General features: G+C 39.5%; 2 protein-coding genes across 2 annotated transcripts in view; both read left to right on the top strand.

Annotated features, from left to right (window-relative positions):
• LOC145512684 (olfactory receptor 11H6-like) overlaps positions 1 to 17076 on the top strand; it is a 364468-nt gene that overhangs the window by 270038 nt on the left and 77354 nt on the right. The window lies entirely within an intron of this gene.
• Positions 925 to 1872, top strand: LOC145514808 (olfactory receptor 11H12-like). The gene has a single exon (XM_081513665.1). The coding sequence runs from the start codon at positions 925 to 927 to the stop codon at positions 1870 to 1872; it is 948 nt and encodes a 315-aa protein (XP_081369791.1).

Genomic DNA, 17076 nt, shown 5'->3' with positions numbered 1-17076 from the left:
TTGGATACTACTAAGCAACTAACACTTTCTGTTACATGCTATCAAATCTATGAGAAACTATCATAGATCATGCTTTCCCCAAAGAATAACAAGCTTACAAAATGAGTTTAAAGTTCTTTCAGTTCAGTTCAGTTCAGTAGCTCAGTGGTGTCCTACTCTGCGATCCCATGAATCGCAGCATGCCAGGCCTCCCTGTCCATCACCAACTCCCGGAGTCCACCCAAACCCATTGTCCATCGAGTCGGTGATGCCATCTAACCATTTCATCCTCTGTCGTCCCCTTCTCCTGCCCTCAATCTTGCCCTGCATCAGGGTCTTTTCAAATGAGTCAGCTCTTCACATCAGGTGGCCAAAGGATTGGAGTTTCAGCTTCAACATCAGTCCTTCCAATGAACACCCAGGACTGCTCTCCTTTAGGATGGACTGGTTGGATCTCCTTGTAGTCCAAGGGACTCTCAAGAGTCTTCTCCAACACCACAGTTCAAAAGCATCAATTCTTCAGCGCTCAGCTTTCCTTATAGTCCAGCTCTCTGTCCATACATGACCACTGGGAAACCATAGCCTTGACTAGATGAACCTTTGTTGGCAAAGTAATGTCTCTGCTTTTTAATATGCTGTCTAGGTTGGTCATAACTTTCCTTCCAAGGAGTAAGCGTCTTTTAATTTCATTGCTGCAATCACCGTCTGCAGTGATTTTGGAGCCCCAAAAATAAAGTCTGACACCGTTTCCACGGTTTCTTTAGTGATATCATAGTAAGGAAAAGATTTAGAGGCAAGCAAAAGCTTGTTTCTGTGAAGCCAGCTACCTACTGTGCCCCAATTTGTGCTTGTCTTTTCTTAATTCTTAAACAGGAACACATTTGAAGCTAGTCCTAACTGACAAATACATGTCTCTTAATATTGCAGGTTACTGATCCAATGAACATGAACATCTCTGAGCCAGATTCCCGCTTTGTCTTTGTAAGAGAATTTATACTCCTAGGTTTTTCTTGTGAGTGGAAGATTCAGAGCCTCCTCTTCTCACTCTTCCTTACAATATATGCTCTGACCTTAACAGGGAATGGGGCCATTATTTGTGCTTTATGGTGTGACCAGCGACTCCACATCCCCATGTACATATTCCTGGGGAATTTCTCCTTTCTAGAGATCTGGTATGTCTCTTCTACAGTCCCCAAGATGTTGGGCAACTTCCTCTCAGATAAAAAGACCATCTCCTTTGTTGGATGTTTCCTACAATTTTATTTCTTTTCTTCATTGGGAGCAACTGAATGCTTGCATTTGACCGTTATGGCCTTTGATCGGTACCTTGCTATCTGCCACCCCTTGCACTACCCTAATATCATGACTGGGCATCTCTGTACCAAATTGGTCCTTATCTGCTGGGTCTGTGGATTTCTGTGGTTCCTGATCCCCATTGTTCTCATTTCTCGGATGCCCTTCTGTGGACCAAACATTATTGACCATGTTGTGTGTGACCCAGGGCCACTGTTTGCATTGGCATGTGTCTCTGCCCCCAAAACCCAATTGCTTTGCTACAGCCTAAGCTCAATAGTTATCTTTGGTAACTTCCTCTTCATCCTTGGGTCCTATACTCTTGTCCTAATAGCTGTGTTGCATATGTCTTCAACAACTGGGAGACAGAAAGCCTTCTCCACCTGTGGGTCTCATTTGGCTGTGGTATCCCTGTTCTATGGCTCTCTGATGGTCATGTATGTGAACCCAGGAGTCAGACATTCTGCTGAGATGCAGAAAGTTGCAACTTTATTCTATGCTATTGTGACCCCATTCTTCAACCCTCTCATTTATAGTCTCCGGAATAAGGAGATAAAGACAGCCCTGAGAAAAGTTCTGGGGAGTTTCAACATAATGTAAGACATATTAGATGATCCGTCTGTTATCAGGTCAGTATAGTCTAACATAAAACAACCAGAATTATATTGTTATCTAATCTTCAAAAATGGGTATAGTGATAATAACTTATATTCAGTTCAGTCACTCAGTCATGTCCAACTCTTTGCGACCCCAAGAATCGCAGCATGCCAGGCCTCCCTGTCCATCACCAACTCCCAGAGTTTACCCAAAGCCATGTCCATCGAGTCAGTGATGCCATCCAACCACCTCATCCTCTGTCATTCCCTTCTCCTCCTGCCCCTAATCCTTCCCAGCATTAGGATCTTTTCCAATGAGTCAGCTCTTCGCATGAGGTGGCCAAAGTATTGGAGTTTCAGCTTCAACATCAGTCCTTCCAATGAACACCCAGGACTGAGCTCCTTTAGGATGGACTGTTTGGAGCTCCTTGCAGTCCAAGGGACTCTCAAGAGTCTTCTCCAACACCACAGTTCAAAAGCATCAATTCTTCAGTGCTCAGCTTTCTTCACCGTCCAACTCTCACATCCATACATGACCACAAAAATCATAGCCTTGACTAGATGGACCTTTGTTGGCAAAGTAATGTCTGTGCTTTTAAATATGCTATCTAGGTTGGTCATAACCTTCCTTCCAAGGAGTAAGTGTCTTTTAATTTCATGGCTGCAATCACCATCAGCAGTGATTTTGCAGCCCAAAAAAATAAAGTCTGACACTGTTCCCAATGTTTCCCCATCTATTTCCCATGAAGTGATGGGACCAGATGCCATGATCTAGTTTTCTGAACGTTGAGCTTTAAGCCAACTTTTTCACTCTCCTCTTTCACTTTCATCAAGAGGCTCTTCAGTTCTTCTTCACTTTCTGCCATAAGGGTGGTGTCATCCACATATCTGAGGTTATTGATATTTCTCCCAGCAATCTTGATTCCAGCTTGTGCTTCTTCCAGCCCAGCGTTTCTCATGATGTACTCTACATATAAGTTAAATAAGCAGGGTGACAATATACAGCCTTGACATACTCCTTTTCCTATTTGGAGCCAGTTTGTTGTTCCATGTCCAGTTCTAACTGTTGCTTCGTGACCTGCATGCAGGTTTCTCAAGAGACAGGTCAGATGGTCTGGTATTCCCATCTCTTTCAGAATTTTCCACAGTTTATTGTGATCCACACAGTCAAAGGCTTTGGCATAGTCAATAAAGCAGAAATAGATGTTTTTCTGGAACTCTCTTGCTTTTTCGATGATCCAGTGGATGTTGGCAATTTATTAGCCTATGAAATTAATCATCTCTAGGATGATTATAATCATAAAGTGCTAACTTTCAGATAAGTAGAAGTGTTGAGTTAGTCTGTGGGCTGCACATTAAATGAGAAATGTACACATATAGGTGTTTTCTTGATAGTTCATGTGATTCATCTGGGATAAAAATTTTTATACTCTTTTTGGAAATTTAGATTATTAATTCTAGGATTGATAAAATTTTAATTATGTCATTTTGCTTGTTTAGTCAGCTAGTTGCAAGTAAAATAAGGAAATATATTTTTTTCTGATTGTTGTTCCTATCATTTTTTACTTTATTATCTTGTGATGGTCATTCCTAGTAAACAAGCCCTTAAAAGCAATCATCCAAAATTCCTGTTAGACAATTAAAGTCAAGCTAGCCTAATGACATCCAGACATACTTTGCTTGCTTTACACATTACCCCTTTCTAAGCCTTTAAAGGGTGGTTCTAATTCCATATATAACTGTATCTATCAAAGTATTCAGAAAGGTAGTGTTATCAGTAATAATATTTTCACCAAAATGAAGTGTCACTAAAAATTTGATTGGTTCAATAATGGGGTTTTAGGAAATAGAACCTCTCCTCCTAAAAACTGGAGAGGGAAATGATCTTGTGGATAAATCACTTACATTTAAAAGAAAAATGACAGTTCGTTGTTTCTTGTTGCTGAAACAGTGTTAAAATAACATTAGGGATAATTTTTGAAGAAGAAAAGCATCCAGAATTCAATCCCTGTAATACAACAACATTATTTTTATTTTCATTTATATGTATGTTTTATTTAATATAAAGTCTCAGTTGTTCCCTTATTATAGCAAGCCTTTATAATTATTTTTTAGGAACTATAATATTCCATTCAAGTAATGTGGTATGGGTTGTAGATTTTTATGTGGTGAAGTGAAATTTTCCTAGAAAGAGGATTGTCCTTCCAAGTAGCTTGATGTTGACTTGTGAAGGTTATCAGCACAGTACAGTCACCCAGTAGTGTCCAATTCTTTGCCACCCCATGAACTGCAGCACGCCAGGCCTCCCTGTCCGTCACCAACTCCCAGAGTTTACTCAAACTCATGTCCATTGAGTCGGTGATGCCATCCAACCATCTCATCCTCTGTCATCCCCTTCTTCTCCTACCTTCAATCTTTCCCAGCATCAGGGTCTTTTCCAGTGAGTCAGTTCTTCGCATCAGGTGGCCAAAGGATTGGAGTTGCAGCTTCAACATCAGTCCTTCCAGTGAATATTCAGGACTGATTTCCTTTAGGATGGACTGGTTGGATCTCCTTGCATTCCAAGGGACTCTCAAGAGTCTTCTCCAACACCATAGTTCAAAAGAACCAATTCTTTGGCACTCAGGAGTGAAGGGTATAAGAAAAGAGATTAGGAAAAAAATGAATGTCACCAATATATAATAATGACTGCTTACAGAATTAGTGCTCAGAGAATCAGACTTTCCTTCCATTCATTACCAATCCTTTCCTTGAACAGTCTTTCCACTCTTTTAATGTTAAAAAATAGTACTTCAGGGGCTTCCCTGGCAATCTAGTGGTTAAAAATCCACCTTGCAATGCAAGGGACACTGGTTTGATATCTGGTCTAGGAAGACCCCCACATGCCACAAAACAACTAAGACTGTGTGCACAACTACTGAGCCTGCACCCTGGAGCCCACGAACCACAACTACTGAATGCACTCACCGTAACCACTGAAGCCCACATGCCTAGAACCCGTGTTCTGCAACAAGAGAAGCCACCACTATGAGAAGCCCACACACTGTGATGAAGACTAGCCCTCAGCCCACATGCAGCAACAAAGACCCAGCACAACCAAAAATAAAATAAATAAATCTTTAAAAAAATATACATTATCACAATAAAACCTTTAAAAGATTTGCCATGATGATAAATTGCAAATCTATATTAGGACTCATTTAGTCCAAAAACAAACCTGCTCCAGAAAATCTAGGATATAAGAATATTTTGTACATGTAGCAATTTCCCTTGTAGAGTTTTTCTCCTAGAACAGTTTCCTGGGAAAGAGATGAATGACCTGGTTCAAAGTAAAGTTAAGTAAAGTAGCTCAGTCATGTCTGGCTCTTTGTGACCCCATGGATGGTAACCTACTAGGCTCCTCTGTCCATGGGATTTTCCAGACAAGAGTACTGGAGTGGGTTGCCAATTCCTTCTCCAGGGGATCTTCCCGACCCAGGGATCGAACCCAGGTCTCCAGCTTTGCAGGCAGACGCTTTACCCTCTGAGCCACCAGGGAAGCACTTGGTTCAAAAGATAGGAATAAATTGTGAGTTTTGAAACAGATATCATGGGTAAGACAATTATTTTTCTTTTGATTTGAGAACTTGCTAAGCTCCTTAGTCAATCTTACTTTCAAACCTCTGCCATATATCTCTCACTTATCTAGTTCATTGAAGAATTTTTCTAATTCTATACCCCTTTCCAGGGTACAAGACATTTAAATGTTCTGAGATTAGATAAACACAGGGCTCAAGAAGAAGCGATTGACGACCTGCTGACTAGGCAAGAAATGCTTCCACCATATTGTCAGACTCGCTACTTTGGGTTAGTAAGTGAATATGTTGTGCATCCTCTGGTTTTCAGTGATCCCTTCTTAAAACCCCAAATACTATGATATTTTCACAACCAATTCCATAGTATAACATTACAACTTGTAAAGGATATTTTTTAAAGGTCTAAATGCATTCCCAAAGAAAGAGATGAAGGGAGAAAAAGCACAAGGAATAACAATAAGAAGATAGTGTTCTGTTTGTTTGTTTGTCTCTTGGTAGTTAAGCTTTCAAAAGAACACAGCAAGGTGATATCTAAGACATCCAGGTGGCCACGAGGCACATGAAAAGATGCTCAACATCACTAATTATTAGAGAAATGCAAACCAAAACTACAATGAGGTATCACCTCACACCAGTCAGAACGGCCATCATTAAAAAATCTACAAACAATAAATGCGGAAAAGGGTATGGAGAAAAGGGAACTTTCTTACACTGTTGGTGGAAATGTGGATTGGTGCAGCCATTCTGGAGAACAGTATGGAGGTTCCTTTATAAACTGAAAATAGAGCAATATGATCATATGATCATACTGGAGTCTTCTCCAACACCACAGTTCAAAAGCATCAATTCTTCAGCGCTCAGTCTTGTTTATGGTCCAACTCTCACATCCGTACATGACTACTGGAAAAATCATAGCTTTGACTATCCAGACCTTTGTTGGCAAAGTAACGTCTCTGTTTCTTAATACACCGTCTAGGTTTGTTATAGATTTTCTTCCAAGGAGCAAGCGTCTTTTAATTTCATGGCTGCAGTCACAATCTGCAGTGATTTTGGAGCCCAAGAAAATAAAGTCTGTCATTGTTTCCATTTTTTCCCCATCTAATTGCCATGAAGTGATGGGACCAGATGCCATTATCTTGGTTTTTTGAACACTGAGTTTTAAACCAGCTTTTTCACTCTCCTCTCTCACTTTCACCAAGAGGCTCTTTAGTTCCTCTTCACTTTCTGCCACAAGGGTGGTATTCTGCATGTCTGAGGTTATTGATATTTCTCCCAGCAATCTTGATTCCAGTTTGTGCTTCATCCAGCCCAGCACTTCACGTGATGTACTCTGCATGTAAGTTAAATAAACAGGGTGACAATACACAGCCTTGATGTACTCCTTTCCCAATTTGGAAACAGTTCATTTTTCCATGTCTGGTTCTAACTATTGCATCGTGATCTACTTACAGATTTCTCAGGAGGCAGGTAAGGTAGTCTGGTATTCTCATCTCTTTAAGCATTTTCCACAGTTTGTTGTGACCTACCCAGTCAAAAGCTTTGGCATAATCAATAAAGCAGAAGTAGACATTGTTCTGGAATTCTCTTGCTTTTTCTATGATTCAGTGGATGTTGACAATTTGATCTCTGGTTCCTCTGCCTTTTCTAAATCCAGCTTGAACATCTGGAAGTTCTTGGTTCACATACTGTTGAAGTCTTGCTTGGAGAATTTTGAGCATTACTTTGCTAACGTGTAAGATGAGTGCAATTGTGGAGAAGTTTGAGCATTCTTTGGCATTGCCTTTCTTTGGGAATGGAATGAAAGCTGATCTTTTCCAGTCCTGTGACCATGCTGAGTTTTCCAAATTTGCTAGCATATTGAGTGCAGCACTTTCACAGCGTCATCTTTCAGGATTTGAAATAGCTCAACTGGAATTCCATCACCTCCACTAGCTTTGTTTATAGTGATGCTTCCTAAGGCCCACTTGACTTTGCACTCCAGGATGTCTGGTTCTAGGTGAGTGATCACACCATCATGATTATCTGGTCATAAAAATCTTTTTTGTATAGTTTTTCTGTGTATTCTTGCCACCTCTTCTTAATATCTTCTGCTTCTATTAGGTCCATACCACGTCTGTCCTTTATTGTACCCATTTTTGCATGAAATGTTCCTTTGGTATCTCTAATTTTCTTGAAGCAATCTCTAGTCTTTCCCATTCTATTGTTTTCCTCTGTTTCTTTGCACTGATCACTGAGGAAGGCTTTCTTATCTCTCCTTGCTATTCTTTGGAACTATGCATTCAGATGAGTATATCTTTCCTTTTCTCCTTTGCCTTTTGCTTCTCTTCTTTTCTCAGCTATTTGTAAGGACTCCTCAGACAATCGTTTGCCTTTTTGCATTTCTTTTTCTCGGGGATGGTCTTATCACTGCCTCCTGTACAATGTCACGAACCTCTGTTCATAGTTCTTCAGGCACTCTATCAGATCGAATCCCTTGAATCTATTTGTCACTTCCACTGTATAGCCATAAGGGATTTGATTTAGGCCATACCTGAATGGTCTAGTGGTTTTCCCTACTTTCTTCAATTTAAGTCTGAATTTGGCAATAAGGAGTTTATGATCTGAGCCACAGTCAGCTTCCAGTCTTGTTCTCTTTTTTTTGCTATATCCATGTATGTGTGTGTGTGTGTATATATATATATATATATATATTCATATATATATATCTTTAGATAATAAGATGACTTTGAAGATATAGATATATATGAAAATGGCAGCTGAGTTTTGCAACAGGAAAAAGGCCACCTGTATTCCACATATATTTTTGATGGACCAGATTGTGCCTCATAATGGCCCCTATATACTAGGGAGGCTGTAACAGTTGATTTTTCAACCTGGACACATTGCCTCCATAAGAGAATAGAGATTGTGTTAGGCAGGAATATAAGAAAAATGGGTAGTAAGTATGCACTAACACACTCAACCACACATGTACTGAGCATAAAAATAAAAAATGAATATAGGGGTGGAAGTTGGAAATAGCCTATTTTCTCAATGCTGCCACTTTTGGAAGTCAATATTCAAGCAAATCTTTATATAAAAGGAACAGCAAGAAAGATAGTGGCCAGAAGAGCTAGTGGCCAGAAAAGTTTTGAAGGATAAAAATTTTAATTAAAACAAAAAAATGAGGCACTACAGAGCCTATGATTTTAACCAAAATTCATGAAGCTTTGTTTTCCTGGTCCTCAACAAACAAAAGCACCTCATGTGGTACTTCAAAAAATTAATGCTTGGTACAAGACATGAGAGAAATATTTTAATATATCAATAATAAAAGTTATGAAATCATTACTCTAAAAACAGACAAAAAAATTAAAGAAAGAGTTTTAAAGTCAGTGAAAGTCACTCAGTCATGTCTGATTCTTTGCGACCCCATGGACCATATAGTCCATGGAATCCTCTAGGCCAAAATACTGGAGTAGGTTGCCTTTCCCTTCTCCAGGGAATCTTCCCAATCCAGGTATCGAACCCAGGTCTCCCACATTGCAGGCAGATTCTTTACCAGCTGAGCCACAAGGGAAGCCTGAGAATACTAGAGTGGGTAGACTATCCCTTTCTACAGTGGATCATCCTGACCCAGAAATCAAACCAGGGTCTCCTGCATTGCAGACAGATTCTTTACCAACTGAGCTATCAGGGAAGCCCCTCAATCAAGTCAGGCATGATGTAAATCAAAGGAAGAGGGGGAGGAGGGGCCATCTCTCTTTGGATGCTAAGTTACCAAAACTCAGCCCTAGTTCTGATTTCATGACCTCCTCGCAGAAGTATCTCAATAGCCCATATCCTGTGAAAAAAGAGTACCATTCATATAGAAATTTACCATTCCTTTTTTCTTCCTTCTCCTCTGCACTGCAAGCCTCATTTTGAAGATAAAGTTCTCTCCACCATCTTCAATATTCCTCATACAAAGGGGCTTATTAAGACATTGGGAGGACTCAGAGTACAGGGATTAAAATGGAGAAGATGATGTGTTGCTATTAATAGAAGCAAGAAAGAAAACTCTCCAGGAAAATGGAGAAGCCATTTGCACCATGTCTTTTTCTTTGGACATGGTGCAAAAGTAGTGAGAACTGAAATCCCCAAATCAGACTGGAAAAGAGAACATCATGAAATAGAAAAATTTGTTAAGAACCGATTCAATGCCCCGGCCCTGAGCCCTTGTCTCATGCATCGAACATGGAATGGTGTTCTGTTTCACATACGATAATATACATGTTTCAATGCTATTCTCCCAGAACGTCCCACCCTCACCTTCTCCCTCAGAGTCCATAAAATTGTTCCATGCATCTGTGTCTCTTATTCTGACTTGCATATAGGGTTATCATTACCATCTTTCAAATTCCATATATATGCATTAGTATACTGTATTGTTGTTTTTCTTTCTGGCTTACTTCACTCTGTATAATGGGCTCCAGTTTCATCCATCTCAGTAGAACCGATTCATGGGGAGGGAGGTGGGTGGGGGGTCCAGGAAGGGGAACACATGTAAACCCATGGCTGATTCATGTCAATGTATGGCAAAAACTATTACAATATTGTAAAGTAATTAGCCCCCAACTAAAATAAATAAATTTATTAAAAAAAAAAAAAAAGAAAAATTTGTTAAGAAGAAAAAGAGAAAAACTCATGTAGATTTGGTAGAAGTTAGAGGTTAATGAAGTACCCTCCTCTTTGCCCTGGCATTTTCCACCTTCAGTTGAACTCTAGGTGATACACCTGTGGGGTGATACACCTGTGGGGTAATACACCAGGGAATAGCCATGGAAATAGAATGACTCAGCATGAAATGTATTGAGGAATGTTCACAATGAAGTTGATGGTTTTACAAGGTCAAGTTACCTGGGTGAATATTCCCCAGACTTTTCTCCTCATGCCTCCTCTAAACTTTTTACTGAAGTCTGAGACATATACAAGAGTGTGCTTGAGAAAGGTAGCTTCAGTGCTTCCAGAGCCAGCATCTTTGTGATCATCCAAGCATGTTATCCTCATGGGGAACTCAAGGGAAAGACAGAAAAGTCTGTGTCTTTTCATAACAAATCCTCCTTGCCCAGTCATGAGTTACTGAAAAATCTCAATCCCTCTCAGGAGAGAGGCACCCTTCATTGCAGTTAACTGACATCTGTTCTCCCAGAGCAGCCATCTGGTCTCCTGCCTTTTCTATCTTCTCTGGGACCTAGATGAGGGGCACATGATTATGGCCCATTTCTTAATGAGGAAATGGAGTTCTTCCTATGGAGGAGAAGTAAGCAACGAGAAAGGGTCAACAGGAGCTCCTACCTCCACACTATATTCTGAGCACAAAAGTATCAAAGTTTCATTTTCCTTCAACTGCCCTTTAGACTTCTCCATTCACATTATTACTTTCTGTGCTTTCTTTATATTTTACCTGAAATAACTTTTGTGGTTCTCTTTACAAGCTCAAAATAAACTCAAAAGGAGAATTCACTTGAAATATTCCTTTAGTGCTGCCTGAGGACTTCTGTTGTGGAAAAACCACTGAATTTAGAGGCAGAAAACCTGGACCGTAGCTACAACTCTGTCACTTTTACCTCACTAAGAGTCTTTAACACCCAGTTGCCTCATCAGTAGAATAAGGATAGTAATATGGGTTCATGTATGTCACATGGCTAAGAATCAAACCAAGCCTGGGTGCCAGATCATCTGGTTCCCACCCTGAAGAAACCTTTTCCAGTTGGCGAGGGTCTAAGGCAATGCCTGCCTGAGTGGGTATTTGGTGTTGAGTGGAAGAGGATGGATGCTACGGCCACGAGCATGGAGAGTAGCAGACCCACCCCCTGTGTGCTTAACTGCCAGGCCCTGGAAAGTTCCTGGTACAATCTGAGGTTAAGACTCACCACCTACCACTTGGTGGCCAAGCCTAGGGCTGCACACCTCCTGCTGCTATTTCTGTAACCTATTGTCAGTGGCAGCCGCACAGCTACCACCACCTTGCCCTGCGGCTGCAGAAGAAGGACTACTTCAATTTGTCCTAAGGAAGGGTGGTGGAATGGGATGTTTCTGTGAGCAGCTCTGGAAGAGGCTAAGGAAAGCTGGGAGAGAGAGGGGGTTAGGGGATGTGAAAGAGAGATTCAGCCGTGCTGAGAGTAATAACTCTCAGCTAGGGCCTGTATGCTATCACATCACTGGAGGGCATGATTAGAAAGGCAATCTATAAGCAATGCTTAGTTCAAGCTCATTTTCCACACTAAAAATTACAGATGCAGAAACCAAATCCCAATGGAATAACATATTAGAAGCACTTGGAAACAAGGTATTCACTCAAAAAACAGTTCTGATAGCTGCTAGTCCTCTCAACACAAGGCATTCTGTTGTTTGAGGGGGAGAATATACAAAACTATGTTATAAAATATACATTTTTCATAATTCATTCTGCCTAATGAAAGGAATGTATTTACTTGTCTGATTAAAAAGCAAATATATATATATATATACATATTCTAGCAGAATAGAGCAAGAATCAATGAGCTATTTGTCAGTGTTCTGAAGCTAGATTGAAATCATGTTTGCAATTCACCAAAACTCCAAAAATTCAGAGTTTCCCTAATTCATGAGACTCTCACAATATCAGTATTACGTGAGTCAGAATATTATTTTCGATGTTATATTACAAATGGAAAATCTAAGTACATAAAGTTTAGGGATTTATCATCCAGGCACAGCCAGTGTATCATTAAAGTTTAGATCTGGCCCCAGTTCCTTAAGTCACACTCCAGTATTCTAAGTTCTCTACACAGCTGTCTTCCAGTGATCGTTAACCTATGAAAACTTAGCTTGCTACAAAGTTAAAAGAGTCAAACATCTTAAAAATACATAGACATATGATCTAGTCCCAAAAATATTTTCTAAAGAAAAAGAAAGTAGATTCCCAGAAAATTACATAAAATAAGTCTTCCTGAAGAGAAGGATAAAGTACATTGTTTAAAATGGAATATCATGCACCCATTAAAAATCATGCTTAAGGAATATTTAGTTCTATAAAAAAAAAGACTCAAGACATAACTAAACAAAAATATTGACAAACCACATGTACTATAATTGCAATTTTTTTTAAGTTGCATTTGTACCTAATATATGAAATATGTAGAAAGAGAAAAAAGACTAGAAATGGCCCTTCATGGAAGATTTAAACTTTTTATATATTTCAGTTTTTTTCAACTTCTTCTGAAATAAGTGTGTTACTTTCAAAATAATAAAAATAAAATAATTCTATTTCAAAAGTAACAGCCTTTAGTGTGGACCAGTTTAAGTAGTTCTCTACTTTGTAGTGGCACAATGGGAGCTTTAGAGAAAGCATGAATGCTGAAATTTGGATAAATGGAGAAAATAGAGTGAAAAGTCACCCAAAACAATCTATATCAAAGACCACCTGTCATATAAATGAACCAAAGATGTCTTCTATATATTGACTTGTAGGTTGTTTACTTCTTCACAGCAAGTTGAATCCCATGAACTCAAATACCCACCAGGGCCAAAAACTGTACACGTCCAGTCGTTTCATATGTAACCCAAATATGCAGATTTTTGGGCTTCCCCGGTGGCTTAGCAGTAAAGAAACCACCTGTAATGCAGGAGATGCAGGAGATAGGTTGGATCCCTGGGTTAGAAAGATCCCCTGGAGGAGGACATGGCAACCTACTCAATATTCTTGCCTGAAAAATCCCATGAACAGAGGAACCTGGCAGGCTACAGTCCACGGGGTTGCAAAGAGTTGGACATGACTGAAGAGACTGAGCATGGCACAGTGCGCAGATTTTTAGCTAGTTAGGGCCTGTCTGCTTTGCATATACCAGGAAACTGTGCCCCACCTTTGCCGACCGCAGATAAGATAAAGATCCCAAGTTACTCCTGCCCTTCGAAGTCTTTGGCACGGAGTCCTCAGCCTCACCAGGCTGACATCACCTCAGCAAGTAAACTTTCTCTTCTCCTTCTTTCTCCTAGGAGTTCCTTACCCCTCCTCCCCTTCTTACTAGCCCCCAAGTCTACAGCCTCTGGAAGGTCTCCTGCTGTGAGGGATTTCTTGCATGCAAATCTGTCAAAGCAGTGTCCCCAGATAAAACTTGTGTGTGCTACTGCCACCTCTGTTTCCTTGTTCAGACCTGAAGTTCTTCTGATTCCCCTACTCATTCCTTGTCGAATCGTCTTTGACCAAAACAGGAGCCACTCAGTTTTTGGCTCAGAGAGCAAGTTCCACACACATTTTTTCAGGAAACAAAATGCCAGTTTCTTCAATTAACAGAATTAGACTATCTGTATTCTCAAGGCATAACTCAGGGACTTTGCTGGCCAAACCACAGTCCAGAATTCTCTTTCCTCCTCCCTTTGTCTGCTGTCAACTAACGACCATTAAAATATACCATTCATTTTTATCAATATAAATGAAAGCCTCAAGTTCTCATTAACCTTAATATTTCCCATTGCATTTTTTTATGTCATTGACGTTGCCCAAATAGGTTTTCTTTTCTTTTCTTCTTGTTTTTGACACATATTAAATGCATATAATCAAATTTCAATATTGAAAGACATTTGCTTCTGATGTTAAACCCCTTCTGTCACTTTCTCTGCCTTTATCTGATGAAATCCATGCTAGAAAGTAGTCTTCTGTTAGAAAATAGCACTGGGTAGGATTCTGTTACAAAATTATTCTCCACATTGAATTACAATGTGTCTCACTATAGATTTAACTATTATTTTTAATTCTCTACTTTGAGGGATAATTGGGACAGATTGGATTGATCTCTTAAATGATCATCTTTCCTCTGTCTGAATGGAATCTTTTGTTCTCCAATTTAAAATTCCAATTCCTTCCACCGTTACTCATACGTCATACTTCTAAGGATCTCCAAGTTGTTTTCTACAAATTTACTGCAGTTTGCCCATGGTCTTCATAAATTATGAGACCCAGAACTTGTGAAGGGCTCTATACCTGATATCTACAGATAAAATCAAACAGGATTAGATCTTTACCTTCATTTGAATATTTTAATATCATGTTATTAGTTGTGGCGATTGTAGTGTTGATTTCAATGCTTACTTTTCTCTGGCTGAAGTAACATTGAAAGGACAGATCACAAAACAAGTGGAGTAATATTTACAGTCAAGTACAAATGGGACACTTGTGTACACGCTAAGTCACTACAGTCCAACTCTTTGTCATCCTATGGACTACAGGCTCCTCTGTCCATGGGATTCTCCAGGCAAGAGTACTGGAGTGGGTTGCCATGCCCTCCTCCAGGGGATCTTCCCCACCCAGGGATCAAACCCCCGTCTCTTAGGTCTCTTGCGTTGGCAGGTGTGTTCTTTACCACTTGTGCCACCTGGGAAGCCTGGAACACTGGTTACTGATCCCAAAATCTAAACATTACCACAGCATACTTGGGATTGGTTCAGGTGTAGAATTGTGGAAAGAAGGGAACAGATGGAGCGAGATTTTGAAGTGTTTTGTAAATTCTTTACAATAATTAACTTCTGTCTTTACATCCTTTGACTTCGTAGAACTCTTGCCTTTACATTCTCATTCCTAAAGCCAATATCACCTCTGTTGTGGAGAAACACAGCTATATTGCTATAAAAATATATACAAATGCTGCTGGTTGTATTTAATGCTCTGATTCAAGGCTTAAAGCCAAGTTATTCTTCAGCTTGGACCTCAGGCCTGCCTCATCATCTTTCCCTTTTCCCCTAAAGGCTGAACCAACACTTTCTGAGATCTGGCCAAAATTTTCTCATTGTTATCCCTAGATAAAGCCACTGGGAGAAGTTTGGTAATCTAGGAGAGTCAGACACAATCTTCATATATTTATTAAAAAGCATGCTATGAACAGGAGCTCAGTAGTAAGGCATGACTGCACACATGGAGTACACTGGATCATCTCCCCCCAGGGTAGAGTGTTGAGAACAAAATAGCCATGTCTCAGAATGTGCCTGCTACTAATACATACTCTTCTTTAGAGACAAGCATGTGATTGGTTCTTCTTAAATCAGGAAAGATCACATTGACATTTATAACCACATAGAATCACCTTTTCAAATTGTTTAAATAATATGGTCATTCTGTGAGCTTCAAATAATTACTATACTTGATAATATTACCTTCCAACACTCACTGCCACCACCCCATCCCATTAAGAAGCCATCTAAGATACTTGGATGCCAGTTCGAATTTGTTGTGCATTTTCTTCTGCTGAAATGAGAGAACAAGGAGACTGAGGCTGACTGCATACTCCAGGAGAGAGAAATATAAATTTGGAATCTGCTTCTACCAGATACTATAATTCTCACACAAAAACTTCAGGTAAGGTACAATTCAAAAATTTTCATAATGTCTTTTTCAATTTTCTCTAATCCTATATTGTAGTTTCTTCATATAAAAATGTAAACTAGAATAGCTTGCATATGATTGGTTAGATTCTCAACTATATAACATAGCATCTAGTATCAAATTGATTTAATTAAATGTTAGGTTATATGTGTGTTATTTATAAATATATAAGTAAATATATTTAAGAAAAATAATATCTCACTTAAGTTGAGATGTTAACTGAACCACATAGGCCAGGAATAAATTACAGAATGACCACTTTATTCTATATCTTATTACTTATGCAAGTCACATATACCAGATTTCTTGACCCTGAATATGGGACAGAAGAAAATATCAGACAGCAAGAAAAGTACATTTTTCTATTAAAGTACTTTGGCTAACCACATGGGAAAAAAAATCAGTTACAGACTATAAACACATTTTTTTAAGAGAGAGAAATATAAAACAGTTCACTTACCCATTTAAAAAGCCACTCAATTAAAATGTTTATAATTAGATACAGAAAAATACTGAAAGAATAGACAGCAAAAACCAGAGTGTTTGTTCACACGCACACACACAAACATATACAAACAAACACCCTTAAAGCATGATTATAACTTAGCAACAATAAGAAAGCACAGAGCATGAAGATGAGTGGATAGAGGGGACATAAAGAAAGACAAAGTGATTCAAAGAGAGAGGTAGCTTGGAGGAGGTGGTCTTGAGTAGGCTCGCTTTATGGATCTTCTGTTTTCATGGATTGAGGCTTTCTCCCATACAAGTGTGTTGCCTTGTTTTGTTGTAATTGTGTTCAAAAGAATGAGAGTTGGCTTCCCTGATGACTCAGTGATAAAGAATTCATCTGCCAATGCAGGAGACACAGGTTCTATCCCTGATCCGGAAAGATCCCACCTGCCGTAGAGCAATTAAGCCCTTGCACCACAATTACTGAGACTATGCTCTAGAGCCCGGGTGCTGCAACTACTGAAGCCCACATGCCCTAGAGCCAGCAAGAAGAGAAGCCACTGCAATGAGAAGCCCACGCATCACAACTGAGAGTGGCCTCTGCTCAATGCAAGTAGAGAAAAGCTCACACAGCAATGAAGACCTAGCACAGCCAAAAATAAATAAATAATTTTTTTTAATTAAAAAAGATTGACAGCAAGTAGTTGACATGATCAGATTTTTTTACCTATGTTTTGAACAGGAGGCATAGAGAATTTGTTGATGATTTGGATGTGGACTATTGAGAGGTGTGGTGAGGATATGG

Source organism: Giraffa tippelskirchi, chromosome 7, assembly GCF_054371585.1.
Source record: "Giraffa tippelskirchi isolate mGirTip1 chromosome 7, T2T-mGirTip1v1.2.pri, whole genome shotgun sequence".
Taxonomy (NCBI): Eukaryota; Metazoa; Chordata; class Mammalia; order Artiodactyla; family Giraffidae; genus Giraffa; species Giraffa tippelskirchi.
The sequence above is the reverse complement of the archived record's forward strand: the minus strand, read 5'-3'. Positions and strand labels throughout refer to the sequence as shown.